Genomic DNA, 27,236 nt, shown 5'->3' on the forward strand with positions numbered 1-27,236 from the left:
GCCTTTTTCAGACTCCGTCCTCTCCTTCCGTTCAGAAAACGCTGAACTTTGCACTGTCTGCATAATCTTGAGGTTCCTCTTTCACATGAACTCTCAGGCTTCCAGATTAGAGTTTGGAAGTAAATTAACAACTAAGAATAGCCTCCAGTGTGTCAGAAAGCTGCAGGTCCTGCTGGCCTCATTGCTCAGAACAGGCAGAGACACAGAGAAGCCAACACAGGTCATAACCCACCAGCCTTGTTCTTCCCCTGTGACTGGCGCACACATGGCACCCACACACACAGAACAGTATATCGTGTGGTGGTATTTAGTCTAATCATTCTGTGACTTGCTTTTTGTCGTTCATCCATCTGTCTTGAAGAGCAACCGGTTGACACAGATAGATGTCATCCATTCATTTTAGCATCTGTATAGCTACCATTGCATGAATAAACCACCATGCTCTCCCCACTCTCCTGCTGATGGATGTGTGCACCGTCTTTCATGTTTGGCTATTAAGAAGCCACACTGCAGTGAGCTTCCTCATACATCTCCCAGTGCTCTCGTGGAAGGGTTACTCTAGGGAATATTCCTGAAAGTAGACATACAGGGTTGCAGGCCACATTTTAAGTTTTCCAGTTATTGCCAGATATTGCCAGTTGTTTCCCAAACGGGTTTGCCAGTTTCTACCCTAGCAGCTGCATCTCAAGGTTACCGCTTCCCTACATCATTGACACACTTCTCACCTTGAGACATTTCCATTTTTATCAATATAATGTCTGTGAAACAGCATCTCGTTGATTTCCTCATTCTTAAATTGCCACATATTTCTTGCTTTATGTGAACGTACCAAAACTTATTCACCCATTTCCCATACTGATGGTTGTTGAGCTATTTCCAACTTGTATGTTTGTTTGTTTTTGGTATTACAAATAGTGTTGCAAGACACAACCTTGTACAAGTATCTTGATGTACTGGTACTTTGATAACTGTCAGATGAATTTCTGGAACTCACATGGCTGGGTCAAATCAGCAGTTTTCATTTTAAGGAGCACTGACAAAATCCTTTCCCACAATTTTATAGTAATTTTCAATCCCACCTATCGTATATGAAAGCGTACCTCTATCCAGACCTTTGCCAACACCTGGTGTTGATCTTTTAAATTTCTGACAATCTAAAAATCCCTAAGTGAGACCCCACTGCTGTTTTAGTCTGCATCACCTGACTGCTGGGGCGTTAAGCCTGTCTGGGTTGCTTCTGCTTTGAACTGCCTGTCTGCATGTTTTTCCTGTTTTATATTAATCTAAAGGAACTCTTTATATATGAAGGTAGTATCCCTTTATTGTATGTATAGCATTGTCTTCTGTTCCTTTTGTCACGGATTTTATTTTCCTAACTATATGTAGTGTTTTTCCTTTGTAACTTCTGTGTTTCCTGCTTTGCTTATGAAGGCCATCCCTACTCCAATGCTTCATAAATACTCCTACATTTTTGTCTGATACTTTTACAATTTTCTTTTTAACTTAGACCCTTAATTCATCTGCCATATATTGTTGTACATGATGTGAAGTAGGGGTCAAACATCCATGGTGTCATTTATTACATAATGTATGCCTTCTTCCTGCCTTAGAATGACAAACACAGTACACAGGGCTAGCCCAGGGTGGTGGTCACACGTTCAGGCTCTAAAGCCAGTGCCTGGGCTCAGCTTCCACTTACTGCCACCTAGTCATTGTCCTGTGAAAGTTGTTTAATCTCTCTGTGCCTCAATCCACTCAATCTGTAAAGTGGGTGAAATAGCAGTACTACCCCAGAGGGGTTTTCAGAGAATGCAATTGTATTGCACGAAAGCACACAGAGTAGTATTTGGCACACAGAAAGGCCTCAGTAAGTGCCAGCTAGTTTTGTATTACATTCACATATTTCTGTGGGTCTGTTGGGACTTTGTGTGTTACTCTGTTTTTTTACTCTGCATCCAGTGTTGTCTTTTGATTCTTGGAACTGTTTAATGTATGTTAAGAGCTGTTTCACTATTGCGCTGTTCTTTCTCAGGATTTTTGTGATGAGAAGTGCTTTGAATCACATGTAAATGTGTTATATGCTGGCATTGGAATGATGGCAGTCCTTCCATCCAAGAGCACAGTGTGTCTTTCCCATCCAGAGCCTGGGTAATGTCTTTCAATAGAATCTCTAGTTTTCTTCAGGTAGGACTTTTACTTTTTAGTTACTCTATACCTGGACAAAATATGGTTGGTACCATTCTGAGTGGTATATTTTTCCATTTGTACATAAATATTGCTGAGATAAAGATAAATGACTCAATTTTTAAAATATTCACCTTGTATTGACACCTTGCTAAATCCTTTTATTGGCACTAACCATTTTCAGGGAGTCTTTTTAGTTACCTAATTATTTGATCATACTTTCTAAATGATCTTATTTTCCACAATTTACATTGCTGGTATTTTTTTTTTTTTTATTGCATGGCTGGAATTCCCAAAACAAGTAATTGTAGCAATGATGACCATCCTCTCTAGGTCCTGAGTTTTGAGAAAATGCCTTTGACATTTTGTTTGTTTAAAATTATACTTGCTTTTGTTTTCTGATGAACACTCTTTATTTAGGAATGCCTTAGTTCATTCTAATTTCATTTTTGGCTGAGTTTGTTCAATTAACTTCCTCAGAAAGGGTATGTGGGCAATGCAATACCTGAGTCTGTGCTTGTTCCGTGCCCCAAAATAAATCTCCTGTCTTCATCAATTGCTTGATATCAGAAACTTAGATAATGATCTAAAAAAAAAGTCTGTGAACACTTTATGCTGCCTCCATTCTCAGTATGGTGAATGAGAAACCTAAAGATACTCTTCTTTTCCCAGCAGCTTGTGAGCTCATGGGAGCGTCGCTCTCTTCTCTCCCTCCCTTCCTCCCTCCCCCTTCCCCTCATCTCTCCCTACCCACCTGCCTCCCACCCCACATTCTCCTCTCTCTTTGATAGTTTAAAACTTAATCTGTATATATCTAGGTAGGACTTTCTTTTCTTCTAATTTGCTCAGAAAATTGAGGTTTTTGCAGCTTAAAGAAGTTTTTCCCTTATCTAATTTTTACTTCTCCATATATTCCTTTCTCTCCTTCTGGAACTCCTGCTCTCTGCATTTTAAATCTTTTGTATCTGGCTTTCATGTTTGCATTCACGGTTTCCATATCTTTGTGTTTTTGTTCTGGATTTGTGCACATTTTCTTCCATTTTGCACAGAGCAATACCTGGTACATAACAGGTGCTTGGTGATTTGTTATTGAATGAATACATTTTGTCTTCCAAGAGACCAATCAGATCTCACAGTGACTACTCTCTTTTAACATTTCTCTATTGATTTTCTTTCCAGAAGTCATATTTTGTGGTTGTAGAGATCTTTTTACATTCTAATTGCATCTCCTTAAGACTTCTTTGTCTGTTCTTTTTTTTAAAGAAAATGAAATGTCTTCTCTGTTTCTTCCTTCCTTCTGCCTTGTTCTTCAACTAGTTCTTCCCCAGTGGAGTGTAATTTTTTTCTTTGCCTAATTATGAGCATGAGGACCTTTAGTGCCTGTGCAGGTCACCCTGTCAGGTTTCTCAGGCCATAGTGACCTGCAACAGGAGGGGCAGACATGGTCACAAGATAGCTGGCAAACGATACCTCTCCATACACTGAGAGGCCGTGGACTCTTGACCACCCAAGCTGGGACACTTTGCCCATTGGTCCTGCCACCCTCAGGAGGCTGGGGGGCAGGAGCAGGGGAGGAGTTCTGAGGAGATGTTCCCTGTTTCTCTCCAAGTCAACCCTACACTTAAGAACACATGAAGGCATTTATTGGCACACTTCTCCTCACTGGCCTCAATGTTTAGGCACTGAAAAAAATCCAGCTCCTCTGAGCTGTTTAAAATTAATTACAGCCCTTGGACTTCCCAGGGGCAAGAGATAAATGGTGAGTGATATTTAAATTGGTATGACAAATGATGATAGTTAACTAATTGGCAGTTAATACCACTGGGGCTACCAGACAACTGCCTCAATTTTAGACATATGTTGGAGATGCCTTGAATTATTTTATAAAACAGAGGGAAAAAAATCAATAAATTAGTCAACATTTGTACACGTGTCCACATTTTTATCCTTGTAACATCAACATTGGTGTTAATATGAACAACAAAAATAGGTGCTTTTAAAGTCCAGGAAGAAAGAATATTGTAAGTAATCCAAGAGTGAGAAAGGAAGGTGCTATACAACAGAAAAAAACACTTTCTGAAAGTATTTGCTTAATGCACTGTGATCATATCCAGTTCATGTCTCTCTTATGATCCTAATAAGAGACTTACTGAGCCAACAGGACACCACGAAAAACAGTGGGATTTTTGTGACAGTAAAAGCACAAGATAACATTAAAAAGCTTGAGACTTTTTAATGACCTAAACTCTCAATATTTTACTTGCCTCTCACAATAGGGATTTAAAAAGAGGGAGATTTACGAATATAAATGGAAAAGCTGAAATCCAAGAATGTCAATTTTGGGGGTTTTTTTTGTTTGTTTTTGTTTTTAAGGCTTACTTTTATTTTTTTTTTATTTTTTTTTTATTAGATAATTATTTTTTATTGAAGGGTAGTTGACGCACAGTATTACATTACATTAGTTTCAAGTGTACAACACAGTGGTAGAACATTTATATACATAATTCTAGGTTCCAGCTATCACCCTACCAAGCTGTTACAATATCTTGACTATATTCCTTATGCTATACATTACATCCCGGTTACTTATTTATTTTACCATTGGAAGTCTGTCCTTTTTTTTTTTTTTTTGTGAGGGCATCTCTCATATTTATTGATCAAATGGTTGTTAACGACAATAAAATTCTGTATAGGGGAGTCAATGCTCAATGCACAATCATTAATCCACCCCAAGCCTAATTTTCATCAGTCTCCAATCTTCTGAGGCATAACAAACAAGTTCTTACATGGAGAACAAATTCTTACATAGTGAATAAGTTACATAGTGAACAGTACAAGGGCAGTCATCACAGAAACTTTCGGTTTTGCTCATGCATTATGAACTATAAACAGTCAGTTCAAATATGAATACTCATTTGGTTTTTATACTTGATTTATATGTGGATACCACATTTCTCTCTTTATTATTATTATTTTTAATAAAATGCTGAAGTGGTAGGTCGATACAAGATAAAGGTAGAAAACATAGTTTAGTGTTGTAAGAGAGCAAATGTAGATGATCAGGTGTGTGCCTGTAGACTATGTGTTAATCCAAGCTAGACAAGGGCAATAAAACATCCACGTATGCAGAAGATTTCTCTCAGAACGGGGGGGTGAGGTTCTAAGCCTCAACTCTGTTGATCCCCAATTTCTCACCTGATGACCCCCCTGCGACTGTGCCTGTCTTAGGTTGTTCCTCCCTTGAGGAATCTTACCCGTCTCTGGCTAACCAGTCATCTTCCGGGGCTCAATTTTGGTTTTGAAACAAATATAAGATCATACTCCCTGCCCTAAAGATGCTAACAGGGTTTTGTTTTCTTTTTGCAATAAACAAAAATAAAAGTGAAAAATTTAAAACACAACAAAATGCTCAGTGCTGCAGGATAATTTCAAGGATACCAGGATCTAAAAATTTTGGCTGATCATAGAGTATACAGCCTGTCTTTGTGGGAAGCTGTTTTGAACATAACAGCCTCTAGCCCTGCTGTTGGCAGTGGTCTGTCCCTGACAGTCCTTTCCTAGCTATCTTGCTGCCTTGTGCTCCTACTGGGAGGCATGCCCACTGTCCCCTGCCCCCCAGTCACCGCACACCACACATGGGTGGGCTGACCAAGCATGTCCAGGTCATGTGTGGTAGCCTCAGCCACTTCTACCTCCAGTGGTCAGCAAGGCAGTTCTGTGCTGGGTGCACGTTGTCATTCAATGTCATCTCAAATGAGGTCTTCTGATGCTTCCTTTCCAGCTTCTGTACACGCTCTGCAGCTCACCTACCATTTGCTACCCCTGTACTGTCAGCCCAGTCTCGGGTTTGGGGGACCTCAGGCCTCCTACGTGACATTCAGAGCGCAACAAAGCAGGCTACCTCTGGACCTTGGGAGGGGTCCAGTACCTCTCTGGACACACGCTTGGCTGTAAGGTGCCTGGTGGCAGGTACATCCTCAGACCACGTGGGCAGCCTTCAGCCTGAGAGGGCCAACTGAAGGCCAGGCATTTAACCCATTTTTCTTCTTATTTTTCATGTTCAGATGGATGGAGTGGAACCCTGGCTTCCCCCTGAGTATTGATGCCAAATGCCACAAGGATTTACCCCGGGATATCCAGTTTGACAGTGAGAAAGGAGTGGACTTTGTTCTCAACTACTCCAAAGCGTAAGTCTGCAAGAACTAAGACACTGGGCAGCTCCTCCAGTGGCCGTGGCCAGGGGTGGATCCTCCCTCCTTTCTCAGGAGGCCTCAGGCTTGGGGGGCAGCTCAGCTGAGCAACTCTTCCCAATCACTTGATTACATCTTGGCCATTGAGTGGGCCCTCAGTGCACAGTCACAGGGTTACCTGTACCAAACCCTGAGTCTGGGGTTTTTAGACACTAAACACAGCTGTTTTCAGCCCCAAGTGGATGTCTTTACTTGGAATGCCCCCTCCCCACCCACATCTAGTCCCCCACCCCCGTAGCCAACTGAAGCATAGTGTCCAGGTTGTCACCTAGGTGGCAGAAACAAGGGCCAGCATGCCTGTACTTGTTACCAACACACATTCCCAGTCCATCCATTGTAACCCCGCGAGGTAGGCACAGCTATTATCCCCATTTTGCAATTGAGGAATCTGAGGAATAAGGCATTCAAATACCTTGCCCAGTGTCCCCTGATAATAAAGGGCAGAGATCCAACCTGTATGCCCTTGTGCAGCTAAACTACTGCAGGGTTTGTAAAGCTAGAAGAGGCGCCTTTGAACCTATACTTTGACACCTTAGGGAATTCTTATAATCATGCAAGTCTGGATAATCCTAAATCTGTGGTTCTGCAACCTGACCAAACCTGAGAATGCCCTGAGGAACTCCCGGACTCCCCAGAGCTGGGCTGAGTCTCCCAGGGTGGACCCTGGACTCGAGTTGGCACGTCCAGCTGGCAAAGAGGTGGAGAACCACTGACCCAGTCAGGGTCTGTGGCAGTGTGCTTGGTTGCCTAGCTGCTCCCCTGGAGAAGGGCACCTCATCTGTTCAGGTTTTTTAAAGGAAAGCATGGGATAAAAGGGAACACACAGCCAGGCCTGCACCAAGGCCTCCCTCCTTTGGACGTTTTGGAAGAAATGTACACATGCAGGAGTCTACAGTCAGCCTCCTCAGAAAGTCGCCTCACAGCAGAAAGGCTGTATGCATTTTCTCCCTCAGGTATCTAGTTGCTGGGAGGAGTAGCAGGGCCTGACTCTTCCCAAGCCTCTTCTTATTGCCAGGCTGGCAGGGTGGGTGCTTCTCCTAGAATCATCTATTTTGACCTTCACAGCAGCCTGGGGGGAGATACTGTTCTTGACCATTTTCTGGTGAAAAAGCTGAAGCTCCCCTGGAACCAGGTCAGTGAATTTGCCTGAAGTCACTTAGGCAGAAACTGGCAAAGGCAGGATTTGAATCAAGGTCTATTTGGGCCCAAAGCTGGGATTTTTTTTTTCCCTTGCTACAATGGGAGAGAAAACTTCAAGCCAAACATCTGGCTTAGTAACAGCAGTGCCCAACATCTGGCCCCTTGGAAACATCAGGGCTATTGCATGTCTCACTTCCAAACCAGGGACTAGTGTTTCTGAGTCAGTGATGTGGCTTTAGGAGGGCAGAGCCCAGAGCAGGATGGAACAAGCAGGACGGAAGCCCCTTGTGAAAGGGGCGGTTGGAGAGAAAATGGTAAGAATGGAGAGGCGGGGAGGTGAGAGGAGATGCTGCTGCTTTGAGAAGTAGCACCACCTCTGCTCAGGCATGGCGGAGGGAGGGAGGATAGAAGGATGGACGCTGGGTGGGTGGGTGGGGGGATGGAGGGATGAAGACCAGGCTGTGCTTTTCTTATGTCTGCTCAGTGTTCCTCAGCGTCAATGTCATCTTTGTATCTCAGGAGCTTCGCACAGCGGCTGCCACTGAATAGGTGCGCAGTAAATTCTTTCAAAATGAATTGACCCAGCTGGCCTCTCACAGACCTTCGTTGTCACTTCACAGACCTTCACCTCATGCTTCATGCACACAACCACTCCCATTCTCTCCCTCTCTCCTGCTCTCACTCTCTCACTCTCACACACACACTCCCACCTTTTCCTTCTCATGGATCGCCATCACAGCCAAGGGCATCCTAGATTAGTGGTTCTCAATCCCAACTGCATGTTCAGTATTACAGATTCCATGCTGTTCCCTCCACCTGCCTCACCCAGACTGTTAAGACATGCATTACTTTTAAAGCTCCCTGGGGGACTCCAATGTACCGTCAGGGTTGAAATCACTGGCCTGGATGTCTCCCTCGGCCTCATCTTCCATCCAGCTGCACTTGAGCCTCATCCATTTCCTGGGTTATCAGGGTGTGTGTCCTCTTCCTGCAGCTCTGCTATCTGTCCCTGGGACATTAAGGAACATCCTTCTACCTGCCTCCCCAGGCTCCATCCCACACAGAGCCCCACTCCCACACAGGTGGGTCATTCTCTAGTACACACATAGTCTGTTGGTGGCTCCTTCTACAAAGGCAAATATTATCCTTTTACTCCCCTATCTAAAATCCTTCAATGATGTCCCCAACTGTAGGTAAGCACCCAGGCATCTCTTCCCAGACCCCAGCCTTCTCTCTTGCCCCTGGGTGCACAGGACACTCCAGCCATGTACAACCAGAACTAGTTTGTAGGGCACCTTTGCACCCCTTGTCTTTGCACAGTTTCCTCCTCCTTAAACACCCTTCTCTCCCTTGTCTCGCTGAGTCCAGCTCATCATTTTTCAGGACTTGGGTGAGGTGCTCCTTCTCTCAGAAGCTTCTAGAAACCCCCAGGCCTGAGCAAGTTCTTCACTCTTGTGCTCCCCAGCACTGGCCACACAGGCCACCATCTAGCCAGTGACATCATAGCCCATCTTTCTACAGATTTTCCATGTCACTTGGCCTCTTGAGCTGTGGAGTATTTGGCAGGAACAGCAAAGAAATCCTGGGATGGGCCCTCAGCCCTCCTGGCACAGCATAGGCAGGAGGGTCAGTGAGTACCACCCTGTAGGCACAGAAGGCTGTAGGCCATGAGGCACTAATAAAGGGTAAGAGCTGTGGCCCCTGCATTTGAGGAGGTCTCAGCTGCACCAAGGGGATGGGACCTCAGGAAAGCAGCTCAGAGGAACCACACCCCAGGAGGTGAGGGGCACCTGGAGAGCTCTGGGCTGGAGGAAGGGGATCCTAGGGAAGCTCTCTAACTCCTCAGAGCCTCAGTGTCTTCATCCAAAAAATGAGACCACAGCTCCTACTCAGGGTTTCTGTGAGAGCAGGGACCACGTAAGTCAACCCCGCCCAGAGAAGCTTCTCTCTAAAGACAGCGTTAGCCTCTATCTATCTTTGGTCAGGGGGTCAGGCCAGCCAGGACCTACGTCTCCACCATCACACACCCGCTGAGCCTCTGCTTCCACAGATTGGCCCCCGCCATCAGGGGCTCTAGAGGAACCCTCACTCTGTCTGGTGTTATCTCATTATGGGTCCAGGGAGGCTGCTGGCTGGGCGGACAAAGGTGGGGCCTAGAGAGTGGGGCAAGGACACTCTGGCAGAGACAGTGCCACCTGCAAGGGGCGGATATGCTGGGGCCTCACACAGAGGCAAGTGAGTTGTGAAATTTCCTGGTGGCATCAAAGGAGGGGCAGCTCCTGTGTTTACTCACTGCTCACCGCTCACCATAAGCAGCCTCGAGCTTGATTACAGGAGGTTGGTAGGCTGATAAAGGAATATCCTCTTTAAGGGAAATTGAGAAAAATAGCTTCCTTCCCAGTAGAACAGAGCAGTGCAGAATGTGATTGAGTTCTGGGAGAGGTGACCAGGTGCTGGCACCCTCACCCACTGCGCATCTCCCATCAGATGAGATCCGGTGGGGGCATCTTCCTTCCTTCCTTCCTTCTCCCAGGCATCACAGGGCCACCTCCGCAAGCCACAGGCATCTTCCAGGGAGGACATCAGAAATGTGCCACAACCTGCAGTTGAGCACTATAGTTCTGGATTTGCAGTGGTCAGTGGGAAATAGGGAGACGTGAGAGAAGTCAGGGCCACATTGCAGAAGCTTAGCCTGGCAGGCGTTGAGGGTCGGACAAGAGTGTCTAGAGGGACAGAAGAGGCTGGGTGGAGGCAAAGAGGGCAGAGGAGGGGAGCCCGTGGCATGTGGTGTGGAGGGCTCTGGGACTCTGCCAGAATGAGGTCAAAAAGGGAGAGGTGGAAGCGAGAACCCAAGGCGTCCGTGACACTGTGCATCTGGCTTGTAGGGACAATGGGGTGGTTATTAAGCAGGGAAGCCGGGCACAAAAGGTTTGAAGGGAAGACAAGTCCACCTTCAGGGCATGTTGAGCCTGAAAGCCCTGTGCAGCCTCTGGAGGTGAGGGTGTGCAGGTCAGGGCGCAGGCTCCTGGGCTCTCAGCCCAGAGGCCTTGTGGGTGGCAGGTGGGGTTGGTGTGGTCTGCCGGCAGTGACTCCTGTCACCCTGTGCTGCCAGCCTCACACATGGTGCCTGCTGTTTGAGACCAGACAGAATCGCATATGCAGTGGCTCCTTGGAAGGAGTCAGTGGTGAAGAGAAGCAAAGTGCAGGTCCCTGAGATGAGGAGTAGAAGGAGCCTGGAGAGAAGACCTGGGGCCACAGTGCGTGGGGCCGAGTTCCAGTGGAGGGGGGAAGGGGCAGGGCGGCAGATGAGGCCTGGGGGTGCGGCCCTCTGAGGCTGAGAGCGGGCAGGAGAGGGCAAGGGGACCAGCTGGATGGCGGGGGGTACATTGAGGGAGCTCATTCTCATAGTTTTAGAAACCAAAGCCATGAGTTTTGTGCAGGAAGAGGACCCCACACCCTCTATTCACACCCCAGCTTAGAAACCAGTTGGCTCCATGTGTCACAGCACTCATTGGCCTGACTTCATGCACCCCCTTAGCTTCACGAAGGATATCCCAAAGCCCCTGAGCTTCTTGGGAATTTTAAAGGTCATCATCTCCTTCTAACTGACACTTGTACATGTGTATGAGGGGTTCTCAAACTATAGCTGACATTAGAAGCCCCTGGAGGGCTTGTTAAAATCTGGATTTCTGGACCCACCTGCAGTTTCCAAGTCAGGAGGTAGGTGGTGGGTCCTGAGAATCTGCATCTCTAATAAAGTCCTGGGGGTGCTGACTCTGCTGGTCTGGGGACCACACTGAGAACCCCAGATCTACAAGATTGTAAGGGCTTGAGAAATCCCAACACAGAGAAAAATCTGCTTAATGTCAGTATCCCTTGCTCTCCAAATTCTTCAGACTGGCTTGTCTTCGTGGGCTGGAGGCTTTCAGTGCACAGTGGGACAGCTGGGCTTAGAGGTGCATTGCCTCTTTCCTTTCTTGTTTTCCTCTCTTCCCCATGTCCTTGTCTGCTCTTCAGTTCAGCTCAATTGGCATTTATGGAGTGCCTACTATGTGCCTGGCCCCCAGAACTGTTCTAGGTACCAGCAATTTTTGTTTTTCTCTCCTCTGCCCTCCCGATGTCTACCTTAAACCTTCCCTAGGACTAGAAGAAGTAAAGCTGATTCCAACCGTGAGACAAACTCAATAAAGAAAGGTGCCGTGTTTGCCTGTTCTCGGGCAGCTGGTCCTCCTGACACTGGGCAGGTGTACCAAGCCATCCTCGCTTAGGGCTTAGGGCGGTGAAGACAAGCAGCCAGGCTTCTGGGTGAGGGAATGTGGTCCAGACGGCACCTCTCAAATGTTCACATGCATGTGGATCACCATGGGACACTGGTAAACACAGGTTCTGATGAGTGGGTCCAAGTGGATTTCCAAGGTCCAAATTGCCAACAGGCTCCCAGGTGAATCCATTGCTGCTGACCCACAGACCACACTGATAATAGAGAGGTCATACTTTGCTTTCCTGGGAGAAAAAAATCTACTAACCTTTTAAAGTTATAGCAAGAAGATCACTTCATCTCTAATTACCCTTTAAAAGCAAAAGATTGCCTTATTTAGCACCTGACCAGCTGGGGTTGATTCAGACCTAGCTGCGCCATCTTGGGAAAGTTATTTATGTTTTCGGACCCTATTTTCCTTCCTGTAGCTTGAGGTTGATGATATCTAGCTGGTAGACTTGCTGTGAAATTTAAATGAACTTACATATGCAATCACCCCATGGTGATGTCGGTGAGCTTCCTCTGGTATCTCCATTCTGGATGGGTGGGCGGATTTGCTCCTCATGGCTGAGCTACAGGAAGAAGGCCAGCTGGGGAGCTGCCTTCCCAGGCACTGCTGCTGCCTGTTTGCTAGCTCCTCTGTGCTTCCTCCACCCAGATGGGAGCACGGTGGAGAAGGCCACCTGCTGCTCCTCCTTTGACAAATGTTTATTGAGCTCTTACGGGTAGAGGCCCAAGATGAATAAAAAGTGGCTGCTTTGTCCTAGCTCTATGAAGCTTACAGTCCAGTGGGGACTACGCTGTGGATGGGCTCATCATGACAGCATGTGGTAGATAGTCTTTAGGAAAGGAGTGCAGCAGAAACTTGAGGCAGGGGAGGAAGTAACTCCGGGGAACAGCATCAGAAAAACGTTTTCTAAGAAAGAAGATACCCAACTTGGGTTTCGAAGGACCCATAGGAGTTCACATTGATTGGAAGAGTAGATGGGATAGTATTCTGGGCAGTGAGAAGTCTGGTAATCCAGGAGAAGAGTGGGGGCCTGGGTAGGGAAGCAGAGTTAAAGCTGCCAAAGCAGGGAGGTGGGCAAGGAGCCCCACCTTTACCTGGGGACAGGTGTGTGTGCGTACATGCATGCATGTGTGTGTGTGTGTGTGTGTGTGTGTGGTGAGTGGTGCTGCTCATCATTCTAGTGTCAGAAAGAAAGGGGTTGGTTGTCAGATGTGTCAGAGAGATCAGGGAGTTTAGGGCTAACTGTAGGGCCCTTTGCATGTAGCCACTTGGAAGTCACTGCTGCCCTGGGCGAGAGCACTTCTGGGGGCAGAGAGGACAGGAAGCAAAGAACCTTCTGTGAATGGGTGTGAAGGAAGAAAAGGATGAGTGAACTCGGCAGAAGGACGCAGGAGAAGCAAGAGGGAAGTGCTGTGGGGCAGAAGGAGTTTGAATTTGTCGGCTGGCTCACCAGAACACCATAGCCTAAGGCTGCAGACTTCAGTGTTAACAATAAGTGATGCTTATGACATTAGTCACTGATATTTGTTGACACCTTTTTACATATCCGTGTTCTCTATACATCACGTCATCCCTGTGAGGCAGGGACCATCATTTATGGCCATTTCACAGGTGAGGAAACTGAGGCACCACAAGTACTTGCCCAGTGCCATGTGGCTGGGAAGCGATAAGCGGGATTCAGGCCAGGCCCCTCACGCTCTGTGCCCACCAGCAGCCATCTCAGCTGCCCTTTCTTGCCTTTGGCCTGGGTTTGCGAGTTGGGGGCTCCAGGCCTTCCAGTCCAGCCCCCTAGTGTTCTAGTAGGGAAGGGGTGCCCATCCTGTGCCTGGCAGCCCTCTGCGCTGACAGTAGGTCCCTGATGACGGACAGACCCACAGACCTAGGGCCTGGCAGCGGTGCCACTCTGCCTATGGCTGAACCCAGTCCTGCCTGTGGAGGACTGAAACTTACGGCTGAGGTCACCCAAGAAGCCTTCCCCACTGAGCCTCTGGCTTGGGGTAGCTCAGCTTCCGTGCCACTTCTGGGTACCTCTGGTGACTCATTTCTCCCGAGCCAACTGCTCTGTCTGGAGCAAGGCCAGCACTCCTCAGTAAGCTTTGTCCCCCAGTCCAAACAGCAAAACCGTCAAATGGAAAATGGAGAAGCTGTTAGAAGGGCCAGTGCAGCAGAGGAAACAAAGCTCCCGCCTCCCCTGGCACAGGGCCAGCAGCTCCGTGGGGGTTCCTGCCTGGCTGTGCCTATTACCTAGCTGTGTGACCTGGCTGTGTGACCTTCAGTGAGCCAGAGGCCCTCTTTCCTCTTGTGCAACAACAGATCTTTGGATTCCTGATATTCCCGTTTTCCTTAAGTATGTAGAGATATTTTGCTTCTAGATGGTATGCAAACATTTTCCTCTTAATTCCACTTCTTCCTGGATCTGTGGCTTCCTCTGAGTCCTGCCACTCCCCACCCTGTTTTCAGTGCCAACCTTTTGTTTTGAAGTCAAAGAGAACCAGCTGGGGAGACTGTGAGCCATGTGAGGCTGTGACTCCCTCCCAATTCTGCACAAGTCCCCCAGGGTCCAGAGCTTCCTTCCTGGGCACCAACTGGTGCTGGGCCATGCTCAGGGCTGTGGGGTTGTAGAGCCCTGGAAAGTCCTCTCCTCTCCCAGAAATAAATCTCTTTCTACACCCAGACTGACATTGGCTATGGCAGTGCGGTTTACTCCTCTAGCTTAACAAGGGTCCCAGGAGACTCAGCTAACAATGGAGGTGGAGGAGGAAGGTCCTGGGTGAGGAGGGGGGTAACAAGGCTGGAAGAAGCTTAGCTGGGGCATTCCAGGGCTCCGGCAGCCTGCCTGGCAGTGGTGAGACTGCAAAAAAAGAATGTGTGTAAACAAGCACGTGTGTAAAAGCCCTACCTTCCTATGAGGGGCTGAGATAAGAGCGATGAAGGTGCCAGGCATTGGCTAGAGGCTGACAGCAGCTTTACTGCCCCTACTGTGTGCAGCCACACTGCTCAGACTGGGCTCCAGCTCCTCCTAGGCATTACAGCCTCTGAATAACCTGCAGGCAGCTGGTTCCTTCAACTCACAGAGAAGTCAAAGCTTACAGAGGCCACCGGCCTCATGGCCCCAGGACCCTTTCCCAAGCAGCCTGGGCTCCTAAGGGTCCCAGGGCAGCCAGTAAGGAAAGAAGCACTGGCTAAACTGAGAAGGGATCTGAGCAGGAGTCTGCAAGCAGGTGGGTCATGTTCTGCTGTGGTGCCTTTCCCAGCCTGGCAGGGCCCGGAGGGGCACAGATCTCCTGCTTGTCTGCCAAGTTCCCACCTTTGGTCTCTCAGACTTGCTGCCTTCATGCATGCTCACAGGTGGCTTCCCTGGGTGACAGAACCTTCTGTCCCATCAGCCAAGTTCACTCACAACACACCAAAACCACAGTGCTTTGATTGTCTGGGTCAGGCAGTGTGTTAGGATGCTTTGTGACTCCCAAACCTGCCTGCGACAACACTCAGCCCCCGCCAGCTGCCCACCGCCCCCACCCACCCCGCGGAACCTCTGGGCTCTGCCCAACCCTCCCTGGAGTAGTGGAGGGGGGCCGCCGGAGGAGTACCACAGTGTGGGCTCCCGTCCCAGGTGCCTGCACTGCCCTCTCAGTCAGCCCATACGGCCTGAGCCCCTCTAGGGCTCATGGCTGAGCAGTGCAGACACGCCCTTGCCCTCCTGGTGCTTCAGGCTGCAGGCCCTATTCACACAAATGGATTTGTACTGAACCTGCCATGGGTGCTACAGACACAATATCACATCACAGGCAGGCTTAATCTGGGGAAGGGACCTCTTCCCTGAGATGAGAGGACACAAGAGGTGAGCCCCCTGGATATCTTCACCCCTTATGCCAGGTGGAAAAGAAAGGGGGGCGCAAAGCATTTCAGGTGGAGGGACCAGCACATGTCAGGATGTGCAAAAGACAGAGCAGGTGGGGAGGCCTGAACAGGGAGGAGAGGGCAGTGAGCACTGACAGAGGAAACAGGATAATGCTTGGTATGCCTGCAGTGTGTGTGCCAGACAGAGAAACTGAGGCAGAGGGTGTTGCAGGGAGCACTAGCCAGAAGTCCAAAACCCCTGTCCTGTGCCTTGTGTGGGTTATGCCCGGGAAGCCTTCCCCCTCTGTCTACCTTTCCCAGGCCCATCCCACACCCACCTTCCCAAGGATCCCCTGGGATTGCTCAGGCCACTCAGAGTTCCTGATGGCAGGCCACCTTTTGAGTTTATTGAGCTCCTGTCCTGCATTATTTTGTTATCCTGTGTAAGGAGCATTTGGAAACTGTGTCTTCAGCACCAGGCACAGAACCAAGGTTAGGCAGAAAGTAAATGAAGGTCAAACTAAGTTGAACTCCTCATCCCCTCAAAATCCAGGAGGGATTTTGGTAGAGCAGCAGCTGCATAGGAGATATGGCATTCTGTGTGTGGAAGTTTGCATGGAGTGTGGGCAGCAAAAGTTTGCTGAATGAATGAATGATGGCATGAATGAAAGAATGTGTGAGTGGGATTAGAGGTGCTGTAGAATGATTTCAAGGCAAGCAGCTCTCCCTTCAACAGGGCAGGTGTGGCAGGACATCAGGTGTGGGTGTCAGTTTCTGTCCTGAGTTCACGTCTTGACTGCCCAGGCAGTTTCTAGAGGCCCTGGAGGCCACAGTGTGCAAGGGCTGGAGGTGAGGCTGGAGCAGGCATGAGGGATAATGACGTCCCCTGGCCTGCAGGATAGAGAACCTGTTCATCAACTGCTTCATGCACATGTTCCAGTCTTCTTGGAATGACTTTGCCGATTTCGAGAAAATCTTCGTCAAGATCAGCAACACTATTTCCGGTGAGCATGCCTTTGGGGTCTCCATGGTCCTGGGGAGTCTTGCCAGGGAACTGGGCAGGGCTGCCCACCCCACCCAAGCATGGGAGCTGGACTGTCAGGCTGAGCTGCCCAGTTCTCCCCATATCTCACGCTGGCACTGCCCCATGCACTCTGCTCACTGGTGACCACCCTCATGCCCAGAGGTTTCTCCTCCTTGGACATTCTAGGGGGAGCACCTTCAACCTCATTGTATCATCAAAAGTCTCAAAAATACCAGAAATTATCAAAAATATCAAAAATATCAGAAATATAGATTAGTAATGTAAGGTGTTTCTGAACAAAGGCCAAACTTAGCTTGGTTTTTAGGCATTACATAAAAGCTACATTGGGTTCCTTTGGATGAGGATGCATTTGGTAGAGCAATAACGTCATAATTGCTAGGGGGTTGTAGGAAGGACAAAGCGACAGATACATAAGGAAACAGGATGAGGGGCTGAAGAATGGGTACTGAGATAAACCTCAGGGGAATATATTCATAAATGATAAACCTGATAAGGAGTTAACATCCGAAATATATAAAGAACTTATATGACTCAACACCAAAAAAACAAATAACCCGACTAAAAAATGGTCAGAAGACCAGAATAGACAGTTCTCCAAAGAAGACACACAGATGGCCAACAGGCACATGAAAAGATGCTCCACATCCTAATCATCAGGGAAATGCAAATCGAAACCACAGTGAGATTTCACCTCACACCAGTTAGGATGGCAACATCCAAAGGCAAGAAGTAACAAGTGTTGGTGAGGATGTGGAGAAAAGGGGAGCCCTCCTACACTGTGGAAAGCAGAATGGAGCTTCCTCAAAAAACCAAAAATAGAAATATCATATGACCCAGTAATTCCACTTCTAGGAATTTACCTGAAAAAAACAAAATCTCTGATCCAAAAAAGATATAAGCACCCTTGTGTTTATTGCTGCATTATTTATGCAAGATATGGAAGCAACCAAAATGTCCATCGATAGATAAATGGATAAAGATGTGGTACATATATTACACAGTAGAATATTATTCATCCATAAAAAGGATCCTGCCATTTTTGACAACTTGGATGGACCTAGAGGGTATTATGCTAAGTGAAATAAGCCAAGGAAAGAAAACCAAATACCATATAATCTATCTTATATGTGGAATTTAAAAACAAAAGAATATGAACAAAACAACAGTAGACTGGCCACGGAGATGGTGGAATGCAGCCTGGAGCGGCAGCTCACCTTACAGCAGGAGGTTGAGGTAGGACCCAGTTGGCTGGGGATGGTGACAAGGCCAACTCAGACAGCCACATCTAGTTGGTCAGAAACCACTTCCTGCTGACTAGTGCTCACTGGCCACTAGGCCGCTATCTCCAAGCTCATCTGTCTGGCTGTTTGCACAATTGGCTGCCCTCAGTGGTTATTTAAATATAAGAAACTAAGAAGTGACTGGTGGTTACCATGGGGGAGGGGTTAGGGTGGGCAGTAAAATAGGTGAAGGGGATGAAGAGGCACAAAATCTCAGTCATAATATAAATTATTCACGGGGATGAAGTATAGCACAGAGAATATAGTTAACAGTTCTGTAACATCTTCCTATGTTGACAGACAATAACTAAACTGTTGGAGTGATGATTTAATAATGTAAATAACTATCAAATCACTATGCTGCATACTTGAAATCAATTTAATATTGTCTATCAACTATGCTTCAATAAAAAAATTTCAAAATGTATGACTAAAAAATAAATGAAAAAATTAGAAAGCAAACAGAAGAGAAAAGAGAAGTAGAAGGAGAGCTTAAAGATTAAAGCAAAAATTGGGGAAATGCAATCATCACTGGATACTTGGTGATATTAAGTGATTATTTAAATATTGATGAAATTCAGGGGAAAAAAGCAGCAACTCTGGGGGAAAAACTGTCTTTGTAAATTGCTCCCCAAGATGCCCTTTTCCTCCCTGCCTTCTTCCATGGGGGGCTGGTGGGGGGAGGTTTCCATCTTGGGCAGAAGAACCTGAGTTGTTTATTTCTGTAGATACAGGGTTGTATGGGAGACCTAGAACTTACTCATCTTGCTTAACTGAAACTCTATGCTGACTGATTAGTAACTCCCCATTCACCCAGGCCCAGCCCCACCACTCCTGTCTTTGATTTTATGATTGTACGTTAGACACCTCCTATATACAGTATTTGCCTTTCTGTGACTGGCTTATTTCATAACTGTCCATGCTGTCACGTATTGCAAAATGTCCTTTATTTAAGGCTGACTAGCAGTTCATTGAATGTATATGCCACATTTTCTTTATCCATTCTTCTGTGGATGGCCATGCAGGTTGTTTCCACATCTTAGCTATCGTGAATTGTGCTGCAATGATGTGAGTATGCAGGTAACTCTTTGAGACCTGATTTCAGTTCTTTTTGGATAAACACGCATTAGTGGGATAGCTGAATCATATGGCAGTTCTATTTTTAATTTTTTGAGGAAACTCCTTACTGTTTTCCATAGTGGCTGCACAATTTGCATTCCACCAACAGGGCACCAAGATTCCAGTTTCTCCACGTCCTCACAAAACTTGTCTCTTGTTTTTGTTTTTTTAAACAATAGCCATCCTGACAGGTGTGATGTGATAACTCATGTGGTTTGGGCTTGCATTTTCCTTTTGATTTGCAGCCATGAGCATTTTTTCATACACTTGTTGGCCATTTGTAGGTCTTCTTGGGTGAAATATCTGTTCAAGTTCTTTTCCTGTTTCTGAATTGGGTTATTAGGGTTTTATTTGCTATTGAGTTAGAGGAGTTCTGTACATATTGTGGAGATTAACCCCTTATCAGATATATGGTTTGCAAATACCTTCTCTTATTCTGTAAGTTGTCTTTGCACTCTGTTGATTGTTTCCTTTGCTGTGCAGAAGGTTTTTAACTTAATGCACTCTCATCTATTTTTTATTTTGTTCTTGCTTGCTTAGCTTGCCTTGGGGTCCCAGCAAGAGAGGAATGGTCACTACCATCTGTGGACGTCTTTTGTTCTAAGCCTTGAGTTAGAACCTTCTGAACCACAAAGGGAGGACTGGGTGGTGCCATGACCTGACCCAGTGGTCAAGAAGCTGGGTGTGGTGGGTGGAGCCCATGGTCATCCACCTGCCTGGGAGAGGGGACCCAGCAGGGACTCTGACTCTCAGCCAGGGTTAGAGGGCTGCAGCCTGGCTGGCCTTACTCAGAGCTCAGGCTGGGCTTGACTCTCTCCCACTTAGAGCGGGTCATGAGTCACTGGCAAGAAGACCTCATGTTCGGCTACCAGTTCCTGAATGGCTGCAACCCTGTGTTGATCCAGCGCTGCACGCAGCTGCCAGAAAAGCTCCCAGTGACCACGGAGATGGTGGAATGCAGCCTGGAGCGGCAGCTCACCTTACAGCAGGAGGTTGAGGTAGGACCCAGTTGGCAAGGGATGGTGACAAGGCCAACTCAGACAACCACATCTAGTTGGTCAGAAACCACTTCCTGCTGACCAGTGCTCACTGGCTGCTAGGCTATCTCCAAGCTCTTCTGTCTGGATGTTTGCACAATGGCTACCCTTGGTGAAGTGGTCTCTTCCTTTCCTTGGACACTTATGAAAACTGTCTTGTCCTATTTAGGAGGAGGAATTGAGGGTGCTATTCCTCCAGGATGCTTGGGTGTGGGAACATAATATCAATATTTTCAGTGTCAGTCTCAGTAATTGAAAGAGCTCCTGCTGACCAGGGACCTGCTGTGGGCCAGGCACGGTGAGAGATGCTTTCCATGCACAGCCACCACCTGACACCTACCTTGCAAAGGCGAGGAAACTGGAGAAATAAGCAAGCCTTGCATCAGAAAGAAAACAGGGAGAAAACTGCTGGAAAATTTTTACTAACTGGAAATGGTGGTGTCATCTGCTTCCACCCTCAGCCCTTCTCTTCCCAGCCCTTCTTTCCACTCTCATCTGCAGGGTCAGCCCCAGTTCCAAGACTAACCAAGTCTTGGGACACAAAGGGTTCCAACTGCCTCCACTGTGGATCTGGTGGGACTCAGTGTCAGACACATTTAATGCCAGGAACTTAAGGCCCTAGGACTGGCCCTTGGTCTCCCGTCAGTTGCCTCTTCCTATTAGAGCCATGACGACTGCCTCCTGCCACCTCCCCCAGGGGTGCAGGCAGCCTTCCTCAGTTTCCGGTCACCCCACCTTGCTTGCTCAGTTCACCCTCGGAGCCCAGCTAGAGAGGGATGGTCAGTGCCGTCTGTGGACAGACCTCCTAGACCCCACACCCTACCCCCTGGCTCTGGAGGACCACCTACCCAGCTGAAGTCCTTGGGCAAGCCTCCTTCCCCAGGGCAGGCAGTTCTAGCCCCCTCCTCCTGGACATGCCAAGGCTCCAGGACACTACTTGGTCACATGGACTGCTGACAGTGACACTTCCCACCTGTGCAGCATACATGCATACACACACACGTGCACACACACATGCACACACAGCAGTGCTCATCTGTAGATTTACTTGCTGGGTGTGTTAACATTGATTCAGTGGCTATATGGGTCAGACGTCAAATGAGAGAATCACGGGACCTTAAAAGCCAGAGAATCCCAGAATTGGAAGAGACTAGGCAGCCATCTGTGCACCCAGCCATTCAAGCAGGGCACAGCCTCCACCCAGGAGTCCTTTCCATGTCTAGTGCTGAGGGGAATAGACACCATTGTCACAATGGTCATCTTTCCTTTAAGCAATGGTCTTGACATTTAGCTGTGCTTCTGGTGGTGAAGCAATAATCTAATAGGCATCACTGGCTGGAGTATTACACACACCACCCTGTGTGTGCCCCCAGCACAATTCTTAATTATCTGAGCCAATCACTATGGCCAGGAGACTGGAGTAAACTGAGCAAAAGGAGAGCGCAGGAGCCCTTGACAGGCAAGAACACTGTCTACTGCAGGATCCTAGAGTGTCAGGCCTGAGAGATAGTGCCGGCCCCCTCCCTGTCCAGAGGATGCAGCCAAGGCCCAGAGAGAGGGGTTGGCTTGGGATAACAGAGAAATGCTCAGACGCAGGTCAGATCCCGGGCGTCTTGGTTCCCAGGCCTGGGCTCCCAGGGCCTTCCCTTAGCCTGCCATGCATAACCTTAACTAACCTAGGCCCTTCCAAGGTTTGATTGGCAGCCATTCCTTCTGTGCAGAAGTCACTGATGGTCATATCCACTCAGAAAGTCCAGTTGTCCAACTCATCACGGAAGCCCAGCCAGTCCCATGACCCAACAGCCCAAGTGTCTCCACCTTCTTGACAAGGTGTCCTGAGGGTCCCTGTCACGTGCTCTCCTGGGACCAGCCTCTGTCCCGGCAAGCAGCAGGCACAGTCTTGTCCAATACCTCCCCACCCTCCCTCCGCCCCTTCCCTCTTCCGCACCCTGCACCTCTCGGGCAGACTACTCAGGCTCATCACTGCTGTCAGGCAACTGTCAGGGCCCTCCATGTCCAAAAAGGAGGACCACGGCCAGGCCCCAGCTCCTCCCCTTCCAGAGTTTGCAAAGCGCACCCTCGGTGGCCCAGCGCGCCCTCTCCTGCAGAGCTGCGGACATGCATCTGACCTGAGTACCTGCGGACCTGGCTCTGCCACATGGCAGACCTGACCCCCTCCCCTCCCCTCCATTACTTGCTTAAAACAAGAAAGGCTTTAAAGAGGTGCCGCCAGCCCTCTACCCACATTCTTGAAGTGTGGCCTGAGCAGGCCCCAACTCAGGGAAAGGAACCCTCCCGGTACTTAGTTCGGGCTCCCTCTAGAGGACTCAAGTGTATTCTGGAAAGGGCGGCTTTCTACCTTCCCCAAACCCCAGGTACATTCGTTTTGTTTTGAAGTATAATTACTACAGAAAGGGCAGGAATTAGGACGGTCAGCAAGATCAACGAATTTTCACCAGGTCACCCCACTGTGCCAGAGCCTCAGACCAGGACACAGAACACACCACCCCTGCAGATCCCCTGCCCCCGAAGAGGCCCTCCTGGAGAGTGCTCCCCTAAAGACCCTCTTGTGACCATGAAGACCCACCCCCTTTCTGTCTCTCCTCCCAAGGGGGACCCTTGTGCGGACCCTCAAGTTTTGTCCAGTTTTGAACTTTGTCTACATGGAGACCCGCAGCCTCACTACTTGATGTTTGCATTCTCTCACCTATTGCATCTAAATTCTGCATTCTTCTTACTAAAGAACTCTGGGTGGTCTTTCAACATCTTCATGGTAGTTGAGCAGATTTCGGGTACAACAAATAAGGAATTGGCCATTGCCGTTCCTTCATTTCACTGAAAACCTACCACAACCTATGAAAACTCTTGATAGGAATCAGCCTTTGAGTCAAAGGACAAAAGACCTATAAATTCTGAACTCCACTGAGTTAGAAAGGGGCCTCCAAAGTCAACTATCACTCCCCTTGGCCTGATTCTTGGGTGCATCTCTGGCTGAAAAGGATTTGGACTTATTTCCTCTTGCCTCCTGCAGCAAGGGAACATTTTCATCGTGGACTATGAGCTGCTGGATGGCATTGATGCCAACAAAACAGATCCCAACACTCTGCAGTTCTTGGCCGCACCCATCTGCTTGCTGTACAAGAATCTGGCCAACAAGATCGTCCCCATTGCCATCCAGGTAGGCTGCCCACCTTGCTCCTTTCCTGGGCAGCCCCTCCCTCAGCAGCCAGGGCTCAGGGGGGAATGCCCTGGGTGTCTCTACCCAAACCTTGAGGAGGAGGCAGCTGTGCCTCTTATCTCCTAAGGAGGGTGCTGAAAGCCAAAGTCTCTGCCAGGTGGACAGGAAAACAAGAACTGAGGGCTCCCTGCCAGCCATGGGGAAGGCTGTCCATGAGGGGCAGAAAGGGCTGCACTCTGCAAAGTACACCTGAGAAATTCCTGGTAGGGTGAGGCACTCTGTGGAGGACCTGCCCTGAGATAACATGCTTGCCCCCTAGCCCAGCATCCTGACCAGGGACCCAAATTAAAACAGGGGCCAACAGGGGCCAACAGTGGCCAGGCCAGTGAAGCTATGAGATGAGCCACGGGCCAAGGCCACTGGGGGACCGTGGAGGCTGGGGTCCAGAACTGTGCCAGCCCTGGGATGCTGTCTTTCTGTGCCCACAAGCTCTTGTGTCCGCTAAGGTTGATGGAGGAGGAGAAAGGGAGCAGTTAAGGGAGAGGCAGGCAAGGGCAGAGCTTCATCTCTCTCCATTCCTGGCTGCCCTTTGCTTCCTCAGAACACCAGGCAGCAATGGGTATGCAGACAGCAAGAACCCACACCCAGGAGAGCCCCAGGTGTAGGCCTGTGAAGGGCTGAGGGGCTGCACAGTGGCCCTCACTGGGGACAGGGAGATAAGCATTCAGCAAACATGACTTGGAGGCAGCTGTGAACCGGGCACTGGATGCTGTGGGTGTAGGAGCTGGTTTTGCCTGGTGATAACCATATGCCAAGACTATCCTGCAGGTTAGCCTGCATAGTTCACAATCCCTTCCTCTGATTCTGAAATCCAAAAACTTCAAAAACTGCTAGGTTTTTCAAAAATGTGTGGCAAATTTACTCTGAACCCGCCGAAGAAGCTATTAAGAGGCTTTGTCCATTCAGTGTAATGTGCATTTATATCATTGAAGAAATATTCATGTTTGACTGTAAAATATCACGTTACCCCTGATCCACAACAGGGGAGAAGGGTGCCACATAACAAAATAGCACCACTAATGTCCTCAAAGTTCTGGATTCTGAAACATTTGGCCACCAGGGTTTCATACCAGGACCGGCCTTTATTCATGTCACCATCACTACAGGCCTCGAGGTAGGTGGGCAGTACTGCTATTGAACATTTTAAGCAGATAAGGAAACTGAGGCACAGGTGTGCACCGTCAGCAGCAGAGCTGGGATTCAGGCAGGGCCATCTGGTCCCAGAGTCTGTGCTCCTCCCAGCCCCCCAGTCTCTGGGGCGTGTTTCCCTGAGAGGAGTTCCCAGCCTGTTATCAGAGTGCAGCCCTATACTTAAGAAACTGAAGCAAAAGCTAAAGGGACTGGTGATAAAAGAGAAGCACACAGAGCCAGGAGACGTGAGGAGAGGGGCCATTTGCCACTGGCAGGTGCCTCTGAAGCAGCCTAACCTCCAGAGGCCTTTTAGTGTGGCCTGGAGTTGGAGGCTCATGTCCCAGCTCTGCCTCTTGCAGCAGGCCGAGGGATTTGGGCAGGTCACAGAGGAGCCCTGAACCTCTTCCCTCTCCTGGAAACGCAGCCTTTGCAAATAATAAAGAACCATGCAAATGGCAGCCAGAGGATGGGAAGTCCAAAATCTCATTTTTTGAAAAGGCCAAGAAAATAAATAACCTTGTGAGGCTGATGAAAGAAAACAATAGCAAAAATATACAAGATTAGGAATAAAGACACAATTCAGACTTGTGGTGGGAGGGGCAAAATAGGAAAAGGGGATAAAAGGTATGAAATTCTACTTACAAATAAATAAGTCACAGGGATGGAAGTATAGTGAAGGGAATATAGCTGATAATATTGGAATAAATTTGTATGGTGACAGATGGTAACCACCCTTATCGTGGTGAGCATTTTGTAATGGAGATAATTGTTGGATCACTCTGTTGTACCCCTGAAACCAATATCACACTGTATGTCAACTCTACTTCAGTTTTTAAAAAAGAGTAATAACATGGCAACAAATTTGACAAGCCAGAGTAAATGGGTAAAAAATCAGTGAGATATACATTATTAGAAGAAATTGTAGAAAATAGACCGATTTCCATATAAGCAATTGGAAAGCTGGCTAAATAGCTAGACTGGTGAGAGGCCCAAATGATGAGCAACTGGGCTTTTGCCAACCTTCAGACAGCAGACATTTCCAGAGCTCCTTAGTCTGTGTCAGCCCCTGAACTTATTCTGCGAAGCTGGCATAACCTTAGTGCTGAGACCCAATTCAGGCAGCCTCCAAAGAGAAAGCTGAAGACTGGTCTAAGTTACAAATACAGATCTTGAAAGAAATTTTAAACTGATATTAGCAAAGTGAATGCAGCAGTGACTAGAACTAAGTAGGGTTTATTCCAGGTGTTTCAATATCAGGAAAAGGTACCAGCATAATTCATTACATTAATAAGGAAAAATCTGATTGTATCAATTGTCACTAAAGGAAAATTTGATGACATTTAATAACCACAATGAATAAACATTAACATAGTAATACAAGGACTCTCTTCTTCCAGATGATGAAGACAGGATATATTTAAAAATGGCACCCCTAAAACCATTCTGTTAAAATCATAAATAAGAATGCTGATATCACCATAGTTATTCCACATTGTCCTGGAGGTCTGAGCACATGGGACAGAGAGGAAAATAAAATAACCACTAAATGAAAAAACAGAGAAGACTTTTTGGTAATGATATGATGATGGACCTAGAAAACCTGAGACTAATTTTTCAAAAAGCTACAGAATTAATAAGTTAGCAAGGTGTCTAAATAAATATACCACTGAAAAGCACCAATAGCTTTTCTCCATATAATAAATCTAATACTATGTAGATGAAAACTATAAAATCACTTGAAAGGTTATAAAATGAAATCTTAACAAGTGCTTTCATATTGAGTAAGAAAACTTTATATCATTAAAATGTCAGTTCTATCACATTTTATCATTTATGACCTTTGTTTTTATTTTATTCTATTTTATTTTTAAATTTTTATTTTTTCATCTGCACTTAATGTACTTCCAAATAAAATTTTCAATAAGCTTTTCTCTCTTCTTGAGGAGTGAGGGAGGAATAGGAACCTGAGAAAACCAAATGAACGAATTTAAGGATTCAGATGGAAAAAGAAATGTTGAAGGATAGCCAAAAATGTTTTGAAAAGAAAAAACAGGCTGAACTTAACTTGATGAATATTAAGGAATACCATAAGGCCCCCATCCAAGGTGAATGCCTTGCATGAGAATAGACAGATTGGGGAACAGAATATAGATAAAGAGGCTAGAAATTGACCTTGATATGTAAGAATTTAATGTATGACAAGGGGGTGTTTTCAACTCAGTGAAAGGGGTGGAATTTCAGTGGTGCTATCACAACTGCTTGTCTATAAGGAAACAATTTAACTGGACCCAAATGTCATACTGTTACAAAAATAAATTTCAGATGAAGCCAGGATTAAAATGTAAAAAAGTAAAAGAAACTTTAGGAGACCAGTGCATAAAATGGGTGCTAATGCTAAGGATACTTTTAAAAGTAAACAGGAAACCAAGAAGTGTAAGGGAAAAGACAGGTGTATTTGATTATGTAATGTTTTAAAAATGAATGTGAAATTCACCAAAAACAAAACAAAAAGCAATTAATAGATTCCTGAAAATAACTGCTACAAAATGACAGATAAAGGATGACTAACTATAATATACAAATAGCTCCTTCAAATTGATAAGGGAAAGAAAATATTCCAGTAGAAAAATGGGCGGAGAATATGAACAGGCAACTGTTTGAAGAGGAAAGGTAACCATCCACATATGAAAAATTCTTGACCTCA

At 47.2% G+C, this 27,236-nt stretch overlaps 1 protein-coding gene across 2 annotated transcripts in view; it reads left to right on the plus strand.

The window, feature by feature from the left end:
* ALOX5 (arachidonate 5-lipoxygenase) overlaps positions 1–27,236 on the plus strand; it is a 51,360-nt gene that overhangs the window by 16,023 nt on the left and 8,101 nt on the right. For both annotated transcript variants that reach the window (XM_036919373.2, XM_036919372.2), the window contains exons 4-7: positions 6,249–6,371; positions 16,580–16,686; positions 19,952–20,124; positions 23,195–23,341. In XM_036919373.2, the coding sequence (XP_036775268.1) occupies positions 6,249–6,371; positions 16,580–16,686; positions 19,952–20,124; positions 23,195–23,341 (550 nt within the window). The remainder of the gene's footprint in view (positions 1–6,248; positions 6,372–16,579; positions 16,687–19,951; positions 20,125–23,194; positions 23,342–27,236) is intronic.

The sequence above is a fragment of the Manis pentadactyla genome, chromosome 8 (assembly GCF_030020395.1).
Source record: "Manis pentadactyla isolate mManPen7 chromosome 8, mManPen7.hap1, whole genome shotgun sequence".
Lineage (NCBI taxonomy): Eukaryota > Metazoa > Chordata > Mammalia > Pholidota > Manidae > Manis > Manis pentadactyla.